The sequence below is a fragment of the Condylura cristata genome, unplaced genomic scaffold (assembly GCF_000260355.1).
Source record: "Condylura cristata isolate star-nosed mole 26May11 unplaced genomic scaffold, ConCri1.0 scaffold00008, whole genome shotgun sequence".
Lineage (NCBI taxonomy): Eukaryota > Metazoa > Chordata > Mammalia > Eulipotyphla > Talpidae > Condylura > Condylura cristata.
The window spans coordinates 56,738,484-56,752,346 of NW_004567109.1; the positions used below are offsets into that span (position 1 = coordinate 56,738,484).

The window sequence follows — 13,863 nt, forward strand, 5'->3', positions numbered from 1 at the left end:
ATCCTTCAGTGCAATGAAAGATATGATAATCAAAGCTAAAAGACAAGCAATAAACAACAGGACAAGGAAGAGGAAATTCTTACAAAGCATGTTACTGTGTAAGGGTTAGCAACAACTGTTCACAAAGAATCCCATAACTCAATGAGAGAAGAAATAACCCTTTCCAACCCATGAGGAAAGATTATAAACAAGTAATTTAGTAAACACAGGTGTTCAAAAAATCTGAAAAAGGTACCCAGCAACACTAAAAGCCAAAACGAACAAATTACAAGTACAAATTATGTATTAGACTAGCAAAAATTAGAACATGTATTTATTAATGCTATCAAAGTTATGTAGAAAAGGCAGTTAGTTAAAGGAAATTGGTTATCACTTTTTCTGTGGTGCTAGGACAGTATTCCCTAAATTATCTCTCTCTCCATCCATCCATCCTCTATCTTTATGAACACATACATTTTGATGCATGAATTCCTTTGACACAGGGATTCTTAACAGGTACACAAATATAACTATTTTCTTATCATTTATCTTATAATAAATAAAATCTACAGGTAACTGGGAGCCCATTAGTAGAGAAGGAATTACAGAAGCCATGGTGTACCTATGTGAGCATGCCTGAGTTACAGTGAGAAATAATGATCACATTCTAGAAAATGACAAGCAAAGATACTGGTGGTGTATGGTTAGCTGCACAAAACATATTGTGTAAATTACACGCACATGTATGCACAGAAGTACTTGGGATCATGCATTGTACTCAGAAAGGGAACTCACAATCATGTTGACATGTGTGTCCCTTTTGGGAATCCATTTTGGGGCTGAGAATGTGAGATATGGGAGACAGGGATCATTTTTACCCTAAGCCCTTATCTTGTGTGAATATGTTTTACTTCCAATGTGTTTTACTGATATTTAAAAATCATAACCAGGAATAAAAAGGATGGAGACATAGAGACAGTGACTATCTGAGTAAGGTGAGCGGGTAGCTTAAGGGCTCTAAGGAGTAATTCTAAAAAGAACAATTTAAAAGAAGTATGACTGAATCTGACCTTGGACTCCTTTATTGAATCTTGATCTGTCAGAGGTTCTTTATTTATGAAAATAGTGTTTTCCTTTTAGGGTCTGAAATAAGGTCTAGCAAAATAATCAATTATCGTTATCCAAAACACTGTCTCTCAGAAAATTCTCAGAAAGTAGTCACAATAGTTATTTATTTTTTTCTAACAACCTCAATTATATAGGGCTAGGAATGCAATTTCTTTAAAAAAAGAATGTTTTCATTTTGTTCTGATTATTAAAGGGTGATACATGTTGACTATAGAACTCATGGAATATATAGAAAAAAAAAGGGAAATTAAATAATTCATCTTTCCTCCAGAGTCTTAAACATTATTTTCCAGTTCTGTGACTTACAACTTTTGTGGAAATGGTCGTGTTTCTCCTGCTGCTTAGCAAAGGGTGGTGTTGTGTGGGGTGGCTGGGTGTTTCTTCACACCTGTATGCAACAATTAACTTGCAGAGAGGAAAGAAACCATCTACCACCAAAGCATAGCTGTCCAAATTGCCTTGTGCATCAAAATATGCCCACTATTTTTTCACAAATTGTCCACGGAGAGAAAATACAAATAACTGAGCCCGAGCCATCCTTGCCACCAGCAGTACAACTCAGACATTTTATCTCCCAATACTCAATAGAAGGGAATGCAGTTTTTACTTATTGAGTTCTAAAAATATGTCTGACAGTCTGTTGGATCCCTCACATATTTCATCTTCAGTCTTCTCAATCCTGCAAAATAGATATTATTTCTTCTACTTCACAGAGATGTAAATGGTCACATCAGAGAGGTTAAGTGTTTTGTCTAAAACTGCATGGCTACTAAGGATTAGATACAGGATTTTATTATAGATATTTAATCTTAAAGTTCTTTACCTTTCTATGTGTTACTGCCTCTTTAAAGCTAGCAATTATGACTTCCTTTTGTATATAAAGAAGTTTAAGTTTATGTTTCAGCCTACATACAACTTTGAAAAGCAGTGCCCAGAAAGCAGGGTCATTCTCCCTTGTGGGATGTGGGCATCATTCATGTTTATTTCACTTTCCACACAGGTGGCGGCTTTGAAATACATACCATCTGTCCTTCATGACGTGGAAATGGTCTTTGATGCGAAATTACTCAGGTGAGAGCTTATGCACTTTCCTAGCCTCTAGGTCGGCAAATCAAGGGTTCAGAAGAAGAGGAGGGCTTTTGTGTGGAGATCCAGATGGGCACTCAGCTTGGGGAGAGGGAGAATACATGGACGGAGCTCCATACCAGCTTCCAGTCTGGAATTTTATACGTTAATTTTCTTGTGCCAGGCTTTGGTGAAAACCGACTATCAAATAAGCACCCTTTGATGATACAAATGGTACAAAATTCAAACACGTAATTTAAAAAATAAAACAAAAACTGGTGCTTGGTGTAAGTGTCTCCATTTCAGCTGGGCTTAAAGGCTTTTTGAGGTTACAGCCTTTCCCCTGCAAACCCTGTAGTAGCAGATGGAGAACAGCCTGTGGGTATCTACAGGGATAACAGAGATGGGAGCCTTTTTTGCTTTCTTCTTAATAACTCCATTCCTTTTATGAGATGGACACACTATTTCAATGTGGTTATGCTGTTAGATTAGGGACTCTGGAGCCAGATATACCCTTTCCTTATTTTTTCTTAAATTCATAAAAGTTCCAAGAGTTCAAATAATTTTAACTTTTTATATTAAAATACTTTAAGATTTTCTCAAAGAGTTACAGACATAATACAATGTTCCCTCAGGACTTTTACCCAGATTTCCCTTATGTTACTATTTTATATAACTATGGTATATTTACCTAAACTGAGAATTTAACATTGGTACTGTTCTACTCACTACTGCATTCCAGACTTTATTTAGATTTCATCAGTTTTTTCACTGATGTTCTTTTATGTGCATGTGGAAAAGTTCTGCTGACTCCTTCTATCCTCCAGGTCTCAAATTAATTGCTAGCTTCTCTGGATAAGTTACCTCTGAATATCGTAAATAAATTAAATTCCCCTCAACTCTAAACCATTACTCTCTGACACAGCTCCCTGGTTATTTCCTTCATTACATCTATTGCCTTGTATTGATTTTTTTGCTTCAGGTGGTGTATGTTGACGTCCATTATAATGTTAGTTCCAGGCCAGTGAGACTCAATCTATCCTAATCGGCTGTCACATCCTAAGCAGATGCTTCATAAGTACTGGAAAGAATAAATGAGCACAACGAGCTTATTTTAAAAAGTTGACGAGACTGTAATTTCATTTGGGAGGGTATTTTTCTCTTTATTCTATTTGGGAAGAGCTATGTCCTTTTTTTGTGTCTTAAATTGTTTCTAACTTTTTACAGTTTTTTTTTTTTTTAAATTAAGGAGCATTCTTGATCTCAGATTTACCAACATTACTGAGAAAGAAACTTTAGTGTATAAAATGTCATTTTATAGTGAAGTGAGAACCTAGTTTTAAATCCTTGTTTCTTTGAATCTTGAACTATGTAATCTTGGGAAGGTTAGCTAACCTTTTTAAACCTTAGCTTTTCCACTTATAAATTTGGAATAAGTATTGCATCTACCTCATAGAGCTGTGAGGTTTTAATGGCTCAAAGGATGTAAAGTGTAAAGCATTTTCTTGGTGCAATAAATGCTATTGGTATTATTTTCATATCTCTTGGAATGATATTAGTATTCACCACCAGCTACACACATTTACTGAAGGCTTACTATCCACCTGACACTATGCCAGGAATTGGGGGTAGGGAGCAGGATGTACATCTTTTCTCCTTCCACTGAGCTACAGAGCCCATGGTCCAGGGACCCTGTAAGTGTAATGAGGTAGGAGGTGCCAGTTTTCACTGGCTCTTCATGCTCTTGTTTTTCCTGTCCTCAGCCAACTCCTGTATGAATTCTATACCTGCATCCCCCCTGTGAAACTCCAGAAGCAGAAAGTCCAGTCTATGAATGAGATAGTCCAGAGCAACCTCTTTAAAAAGCAAGGTGAGTGCAAAGCATCATCTTAGTCAGTCAGGTATTGCTGTGTCTGTCTTCACAAGACAGAGGAACCTGCCCAGTTACTAAATCATTTCTTCTCTAGCAACTCTCCTGGTCTGAATAATTATGAAAAGCAGCAGTAACTAACAACTTAGTTATCATAATCTAAATTGACTTGAGGAAAGCTTAGGTTGTATTGTTTTATAAGTCTAATGTGGTGGTTAAGATTGGAGTCAGAATTCAGGTCATACTGCTATGAGGTCTCCTCCCCCATTTGGTTTATACTTACTGTCCTTAACTCAGGGGAAGTAGGTGCAGTTTCTTTTTGTAGAAAGAACCTGTGTTAGGGAAGTTTTCAAAATGTGAAGAGTGTAAAAATAAAATGGGGAGCTTGTGGACAAAATACAGATTCCTGAAACCCATTTCAGAGATTCTGGTTGAATAAGAATTAGCTATTTCCATTTATTGTTTTTTAGTTTTCAAAAATTTAGATTTTGGGGGGTAGGTAATACATTTATGTGGATCAAATGCAAAATGTGAAATGGTAGAGATGAAAAGGGTCTCAGCAGACCTTATAATAGTTACTTCCATACCTTTCCACTTTCTTTTTTTTGCTTTCAGACACATTCCATGGACAATCAAATGCATATAGATGGTATTCTTTCCTGGTCTGTTTATATTAATATTATCATTATTGTTATTACTTAGTAATAGCATATTATACAACTTCACTGGACTTTGCCTTTCTTTACATAAAGTTTTTTTCTTGGAGAGCAGAGGGCAACAGTGGATTGGGGCAAGAGTTGTGGTCAGAGTTCACTTAGCATAAATGATCTCTGGTGACCACTAGACCTCTGACCCTTAAGAGCTTCAGTTTTGGAATCAATCTTCACTACTCACCTCATATCCAGTAAAGCCCTGACATCACTCAGCTATGTAAGGATGATGAGAAAAGATGATTGGAGGTCAGATTGATTTTTCCAAGATGAGACCATCACTTTCCAGTTTTGAATTCCTCTTTGTCCAGACTTGGTCAGTGATAAGATGGGAGGCATGCTGTATAAGAAACTGTAAGAAACAGTAGGTCTTAGAAAGCAGAGAATCAGTCATCACCCAGTTGAATTATTCAGAGTGAAGTTTGAATATTTGTGCAAATTGCTTGGTAATCACAGAAATATTCAAAAACCACTTCACTAATCCCTCAGCCTTATGCCTGTTTAATATGTTATATCCAAAATTGCTGGCTGACTCCTACCCCTGCAGTTAAAGATAGGGGAAGAACATGAAGAAACAAAGGTGGCCATTGTAATTTTATATTTATGTTTGTAGTTTCTTGACCATTTAAACAGAGGCATCATGACAAATGAAGGCAGTATATATGTGGTTTCTCTGTGCAAGTCCTTTTGTACAAGGTGATTTGCTACTAATCCTGGTGAGTATTGTTGCATCCTTGCATTAATAGGATATTTCTATATGAGCCTTTTGTGACTTTCAAGTTCAGGCTTGCATAGAAGACAGAATAAATTGCCACCAGCCTGAACCCTTTAAAATATGCTTGGCCTTTCCTGCCCTGGCAATCCCTTCCTGGACCTCAGATGGTGTCAACTGTAGAGATGAATTGAGTCCCGTCCTAGGGACATGGTAAGGACTAACTTTGCACAGGCAGCAGAGAATGGGGTTAACTGGGTTCCCGTTCTTTGTTTAGAGCCACCTTCGTTGTTAGGAGCACAGCTTAGAATCAAGGCCAGAGGGAAGATTTTCACCATCCTGGATTGGGCATGTGGGGGCAGTGCCATCCTCATGGAAGCCAGAGTAACTCCATTATTGGACTCACCTCTCCTGGGCCAGGCAGCAGCTGCTCGGGGCTAGCATAGTCACAGGGCAGCCATGGCATCTGCTACTGCCACTCCTGCTGTGCCCCTGAGTTTCAGATTTAGTAAAATCCTATGATTAACATTAGCTATACAACCTTAGTGTTTTACAGCTATAAAGGAAATGAAAAATTCTTATTTTTTAAAAAGATTTACTTATGCATATAGAACTGGGTAACAGGTCAGAGGCTCAAGGACAGTGAGAGGATTCACCAGAGACAGAGTGGGGAGCAGAACAGGCCGACTGACGAAGCACACTGCTCAGGGGAGCAGCAGGCGGGTCAGGAGAGGTCTGCCACACTGTGTGGTCACCTCTGGGGCGGGGATCAAACTCCTGCTGAAGTGGCTTTAGCTTCTTACTGCTGTGCTTTAACCCACTGTGCCATCAAGGAGGGCCCGAAAAATTCTTATTTTTAATACTTATATAAACTAGGTGAACAGAGACTTCTGGAGACTGTTAAATACAGTGAACTATTAGTTTGTTCCTATTAGCTTCACCTGTGAAAGCCATGCACACCTTTGCACAGCTTAACAAGTAGATCCTCTCCCATTTCTTAAGTGCTAAGTGAACTATCTTCCCAAAATAGCCCCAAGAGATTTTAGTTCACCCCCCTTTCTGAGGTTCTCAAGTTCCAAGTTAATATATTCAGGCTTCATAAACACCTTCTGGGTGTCTGTGTTTCTTAGGTTTGTAGCTCTCTTTATATCCTTAAATAAAGTGACTTTGATTCTTTGACCAATTCTCAAAAGTGATGGAATCTCTCCCATTACTCTCCGCTGTGAAGTATCCTGTGCCTCAGGGATGTGATTTACTTTGAGGCTTCACTCATTTAGCTGCCAGATGTGCAAATTGGCTGGACTATTGACAGGGGCACTGGTTTGAACTCTACAGCCTGGAACATTTGTATTGACATCAAGCAGCTTGGCCAGCGGCTTTTAGGCACTTTCTGAAATTTTAGCAGATTATCCTATCAGCATATTTCAAAATGATCTATGGAAAAGAGGAGAAGGTTTAATATTTAAAGGGATTGGTTCTTGGGCTTGTTAGGATACCTAATTCTATCCCTTATTAGCTGTGTGACTCTGGGCAATTTATTTAAACTCTCTGATCTTCAGTAAGCTCAGCTGTAGAATGAGGAAGGTTGTGTGGGCTAATGAAACATACAATGTATTTAAAGTGTTTATCAGCATCATAATATCCAATACTAAGTGATAACTAATATTACTGGTGGTGAGGTTATTATTTCTGCTGCTCCTTTCATTTTGCCACATTTGATCTTGACTTTCATGTTCTTTATAGTAGGAGACTCCCTTTGTGTTTTATAGTTGCACTTTACCCTAAGTCAAGCTTCCCTGTTTCCTGGGAAGCTACATGTTTTTTCTGAGGATCTGAGAAATACAGGATCTGATGACTAAAAGGAATTGTTCTGTGTGTACTTCCCATTTTAGTTTTAAGTGGTCTCTCCAATTTTTATTTAATTTTTACAGAAGGTCCACATTATGTGTTCCTAGAAGTATTGGTCAGGGTGAGATGCCAGTGGTTTCTCATTTCATTCTTTAACTTGCTTCAAACCTCAACATAGTCACATAGTTTGGCGACACCCAGCAGGCACACTCTGTGATGATTTACTCCTTGGAACTCTTTTAAAACATAAGTGTGTGTGTACATGTGCACACACACACAAACACTTTTTTTTATCTCATGGAGGCAATTAGCTTCCGTTAGCCTAAACTTTTATTGATATTGAATAAATTACTTAATCCTTTTAAATACAAATTTTCTCATCTGTAAAGCAAGAATAACCACAGAATAGGTCTTGTTGTGGAGACTCAGTGGTGAAATGTGACCTTAAAGCCTGGACAATAAGGGAGTTGAGTGTGGCCAGCAGCCAATGTCCAACAGGGAGTGGTCAGACCTGTGTGAATGACTGTAGAGTTCAATAAGAGGAAAGCTGAGAAATCTAGAGCAGCTAATTCACTGTCTTCTTCAACCCAAGCTCAGACTTGCATGGTGCTGATGATACAGAAAGGATGAATAGATATGCCCTGAGAAAACTCTGAAGGGAGTCTACAGGAAAAGCAAACCTTCTGTGCCTTTGGAACAGATTTGTCCCTATGAGAACCTAATTTCTAAGTAATGTGTCTTTTTAGTCTGATGCTAATCAGATGCACCATCTGGTTCAGCGTAAACTGTTCTAGGATCCACATAGCTAGCTTTTCTCAACTTCTAAAACAAACAAGATAGAGAAAAAGAGGGAGAGATACAGAAAGACAGAGACAGAGACAATGAGCCTGAATGAGCCAAATACAGACATAGAGGCAAAGGCACAGAGATAGAGACCTGACAGAGGGAGATGACAGTCAGAAAGACACACACACAGACACACACACACAGACACACACACACCTCTGAAAAAAAATTGGATACCTTTTTAATGTTCATTTTCAGTTAGTGGGTTTTCTGATATAAACTTTATTGAAAAGCTGTTCCCTGAACAAAAAGCACCCAATTTTCCTTTTATCAGATTATAGTATCCTTCCTCCCCCTCTTGTCTGTTTTCCCAGAGGGCCTAGAGATGCTGGGATATCTGTTTATAAAGACCTGGACAAGTATAGGGGGAGGAGGCAGATAACCATGCCATAGTGGGCTTACCTTTTCAAATCATTGTAGCATTTAGGTGGGAATAGAGAAATCTCTCACCTTAGCTACTATTATTTTGTTTGGCAAACTTACATAACATATCTGAGCCTTTGCAGTTCCAAAAATGTGAGGAATATTTCCATTAGAATATGAACTTTTAATCACACAATCCTTGTTTCTTATCCTGCTTTCACCATGTAATAGCTATGTTCTTTTGAACACCTAGTCTCTGAACCTTGGTTTCTTTAGCTACAAAAAAAATGGATTTCTGTATATAAAGCAACTAGCAGAGTGCCTAACCCAGTTGCTGCTTATTAAAAGACACCTACAGTATCGGGCCCTCCCTGGTGGCGCAGCGGGTTAAAGCACAGCACTGAGAATCTAAAGCCGCTTCCGCATGAGTTCGATACCCGCCTGCCCCGGAGGTGACCACATGGCGTGGCAGACCTCTCCTGACCCGCCCGCTGCTCCCCTCAGCAGTGTACTTCGTCCATCTGCCTGTTCTGCTCCTCACTCTGTCTCTGGTGAAGTCTCTCACCGCCCCTGAGCCTCTGGTCTGTACCCCAGTTCTGTATGCACAAATAAATAAATCTTTAAAAAAAAAAAAAAAGACACCTACAGTATCTATTGCCTAATATTAATAGCCACAAGCTTAATAATGACACTAACAACATCTTAAAGGAACATATTTATTAAATGCCAACCATACATTAGGCACTATGTAAGACATAAACATATATCAAATTTCTGCAACACCCTAGTGACATAAGTGTTTTATCCCCATCTAATAATGGGGAAAGCAACATCTAAAAAAAAAAAAAAATCACATAACTTTCACCCCAGTGATACCAAAGATTATACACTGTTAGGCTATGTGATGCTGGGGTTGCAAGTTAATCTTGAAATCTCAGTGGTTTTACATTGTAAGGGTTTATTTCTCTCTTGCACAGTATGATCAAGGTCACATGTTTTTCATTTTCCTGAAGCTACACCAGCAGGTACAAATGGGCTCTCTGCAGTGGGGAAGAGAAGGAGGAGGAGGCACAACTGCCCTTAAATGCCCTTATTTTGAAAGTGACACTTCTGATTTCATCCCCTATCCATTAATCAGAACCCTTCACATGTTCCCAACTTAGCTGCAAGTGATGCTGGGAAGCTTTAGTGAGAGCATCATCTTTGGCACTCACAGATATTACACATTAGAGCTGTATTTTGGACACAAGCTATTGGAAAATCAAAACCCACCTTCTTTCCACTATACAGCATGCCTTGTTCTCATAATGAGTACAGAGGAGAAAGTTGTGTTTATTTTCTTGGAAAGACTTCCTTCTCCGTGTTAGATAAAATTACCTCACCATTCCTCCTGAGGAAATTTTTCCTCCATCCCCTACCCCTTGCCCCAGAGTCATGCAGTTTCCTGACAGCTATGTAGAAGACCTCCACACAGGTGGGAGATGGGACTCTTAATGCCAGTGGTGGATGTGTCATTACAGCTTTTCAGAGCACAGCTTTCCGGCAGCAAGCAGGTATGTCACCACACTGCCTTGCACTGTTTCATTAACTGAGAATGTTCTGAAGGGAAAGGCAGTGAGGGAGCAAGTCCTTTTCCTCACAGGACATGCTCTAAACTTGTGACTGACTTTTTTTTTTATTACAAAGTTTATTTTTACATCATTTTGCACATTTTTTTTCCATCTCGATTGTAATCCCTGTGGGTTTCCCATCACCAGATCACCCCTGTGCCACCACCCTAGTCCCATGCATTTCCCTCCCCCCCCCCCGTTTTTGATCCCATTCCCCACTCCGCCCCCACAGAATGTCTCTGGTATATGGTTGTTCATTATTTTTGTTATTTTCTCACCTGGTCCATTATACTCCTGCTATGAGTGAAACCATCCGGTATTTTTCTTTCTCTTTCAGGCTTATCTCACTAAGCATGATCTTTTCCAGCTCCATCCAATTTGCTGCAAAAGACATGTGTTTCTCTTTTTTGGTTGCTGAGTAATATTCCATTGTATATATGTACCACATCTTTTTTATCCAGTCATCTACTTTTGGGCATTTGGGCTGCTTCCATGTTTTTCCAATTGTAAATAAAGCAGCAATAAACATGGGGGTACAGGTATCTTTTTCAATCAGTGTTTTTGTGTCTTTTGGATAGATACCTAGGAGTGGGATTGCTGGGTCGTAGGGAAGCTCCATGTTTAGCAGCTTGAGGAACCTCCAGACAGTTTTCCATAGTGGTTGTACTAGTTTGCATTGCAGGAGAGTTCCTTTTTCTCCACATCCTCGCCAACATTTGTTGTTGCTAGTTGTTTGAAGATGTGCCATTCTCACTGGGGTGAGGTGGTATCTCATTGTGGTTTTAATTTGCATCTCCCTTATTACGAGTGATGTTGAACATTTTTTCATATGCCTGTTGGCCATCTGCATTTCCTCTTTGGAGAAGTGTCTTTTTAGCTCTACTGCCCATTTTTTGATGGGGTTGTTTACTTTATTTTTGTTGAGTTTCATCAGTTCTCCGTATATTTTTGTGATCAGTCCTTTATCGCTACTTTTGTGTGAGAAAATGTTTTCCCAATTAGTGATCTTTCTGTTTGTTTTTAGTAATGTCTCTTTTGCTGTACAGAAGCTCTTTAACTTGATGTAGTCCCATCTATTTATCTTTGCCTTCACTATTGTGGCGTTGGGTGCTCTGTCTTTAAAGATGTCGCTGAAGTGTATGTCGTGTAGTGTTTGACCCATCTTTGCTTCTAGGTATTTTATGCTTTCCGTTCTATGTCTAGGTCTTTAATCCACTTCGAGTTGATTTTTGTGACTGGAGTGAGGCAGTGATCTAGTTTCATTTTTTTGCATGTAGCTTCCCAGTTTTCCCAGCACCACTTCCTGAACAAATTTTCTTTGTTCCATTGTATCTTCTTTGCTCCTTTGTCAAAAATTAGGTGTCCATAAACTCGTGGGTTTATATCTGGGTTTTCTATTCGAATCCACTGGTCTGTATGTCTATTCTTATTCCAGTATGACTGACTTTTTATACACACCCTTTCACAAGTGTTTCCTTTACAAATACTACCTGGGATACCTCCGCTGCCTCCTCTTTTGCTTCCCCCAACCCAGACACTCTAACCAATAATACATACTCCTTCAAGATCCAGATCATATTGTCCAATCTGCATATCTCTGATATCTCATCTAATGCTTATTCTTTTAGTCCCCACTTCAGGTTGGGACTAACAGAAAGAAAGTTCTGGGAAAGAACTAGGGAGTTACTTTTGCTCAGTGTACAAAATGAAGAAGCTTTTGGTTTGTTTTTAATTTAATTCAGTCTTCTCTTTGAGTCTCCACCTCCCTGCGCATTGTGGCAATTTAAAAATTTCAATTATCAGTACCTAGTGTCTGAGATTTAACCAGTCTTTCTGATTAAAAATAATCTTGTTCTCCAAAATGGCATCAGGGATAACATCCCAATGACCCATTAACAAAGGGGAAAACATACTGCTTTTATCTTTTCCCCAAAATCTACCCTAAATGGCTCTCTGAGGCTTTGGCTTAATAGGGGATATTGGAACACACATGTCTTTGGTTTCAGATGTCAGCACCAGACAAAGTAGTAGTTAGCCCTTCCCTTGTATCAATTTTACTTCTGAGGAAACCCCTCTCTCCACTTTCTGGGGCTGTAATCATGGAATGACTGCCAGCCACCTGACTTAACAGGGATTCAAAGAATTATCCTGGATTCGCAAGGGGAAGAAAACAAGGTATAGAATTCTAAGAGGGAGATCTACTGCCCTTAGGTACAGCTGGGGCATTTCCTAGCTTGCTGAATCCTGGACCCTACCCCTAAGATTCTTTCACTGAAGACAAGGGGACGCAGCAGGGATGCACCTGGTATAGCCCTCCAGGCGATTTTGATGTAGGTGGACCCTGAAGCTCAACTCCAGGAGCCTGAGTCAGGGAAAGGGAAGTGTGGCCAGAGAGGAGCTGGCTCCCCCTGGTCACAGCACCAGCTGTGCCCTGATACTTGATATTTCCTTCTCACTCTATTTATGTCATTGTCTAGCTGATGCAGTGAACTCCTTACAGATGAGGGATATATTTTATTTCTATATGTATCTACTCTGCTTGGGTCTTTAATGATACCAATGCTCAGAAACGAAATCTGTGGACCTTGGCAGTAACATATACCATTATTCAAGGTCAGGGCCCCCTAGAAAAATGAAATGGAAAGCAGGACCTCAGCTGCACAACGTTGGAGTATTTGATTCATAACCTACCTCACCATTGGTCTGAACAAGGTCTTGCTTTTATTTATTTCCACGGTTAGGTAGTTTTACAAATTAGTTACACATCTATGCGCTCATCATCCAAAACAAAAGCTAGAAATTTAACAATACCTACCTACCTGTAACCTGTGGCTCTGTCCATCCTCACCTAAGGTAATTCTATTCCTGAAATTTTTCTTAATAATTCTATTGCTTTCCTTCCTGTGCATTTTTTATTGCATTGCCACGTATTTCTAAAGCACATATTGCAGTGCTTTTAGTTATGATAACGTTATAAAAAGGGAAATGTTTTTTATAAAATAATTTGAGGGGGCTTTTATCCCTTCATAAGCTATATTATACTAAGATTCATCTGTGTTACGGGTTGTTGCAGTTCAATATTTTAAAGATTGTAGAAAATTATGTGTGAAAAAAAGTTGATTCACTCTTCTTTCAGTTTCAGGCATTTGGGTTGTTACAATATCTATGCACTGTAAACACTGATGCTGAGAACATTCTTGTACATATGGCATTATAAATATTCAAGAATTTCTTTTGAGCATATAACTGCTAGTAGCTTTGATCGGTCATAGGGTACCTGAATAGTTAAGGAGAGAGGGCTAAACTGTTTTTCAAAGGTGCTTTATCATTGACGCTCCTGCTGGTGTCAGGAAAGATCCCATGAATCATTTTTCTTTTCAACACTGGATATTGTTCCACTTCATTTTTATCCATAAGATGGACATAAAGCATCTCATCATTGCTTTAGTTACATTTCCTTGATTTCCAATAACAATGTAAAATTTCCTTGTTTCTTTACTTATGTTTCATGTTTGCAATCTGCATGTCCATGGTTTTTGTTCATTTTGCTTTTGATTTGGTTGTGGTTTGCAGGATAGTTTATATATTCTTCCTCCTCATCACTGCTAATTTTTCATTTTGTGACTATTTCCCCCCCCATTCATAACTTGTTTTTTTCATTTTACTTAAGATGTATTTTTTCTAAACAAAAAGTCTTAATATTTGAATGCAGTCGAATTTACCTTACATTTG

At 38.9% G+C, this 13,863-nt stretch overlaps 1 protein-coding gene across 1 annotated transcript in view; it reads left to right on the plus strand.

Moving 5' to 3' along the window:
- DOCK2 (dedicator of cytokinesis 2) overlaps positions 1-13,863 on the plus strand; it is a 394,233-nt gene that overhangs the window by 110,983 nt on the left and 269,387 nt on the right. The window contains exons 27-28 of the mRNA XM_004679543.2: positions 2,108-2,178; positions 3,936-4,042. Of these exons, the coding sequence (XP_004679600.1) occupies positions 2,108-2,178; positions 3,936-4,042 (178 nt within the window). The remainder of the gene's footprint in view (positions 1-2,107; positions 2,179-3,935; positions 4,043-13,863) is intronic.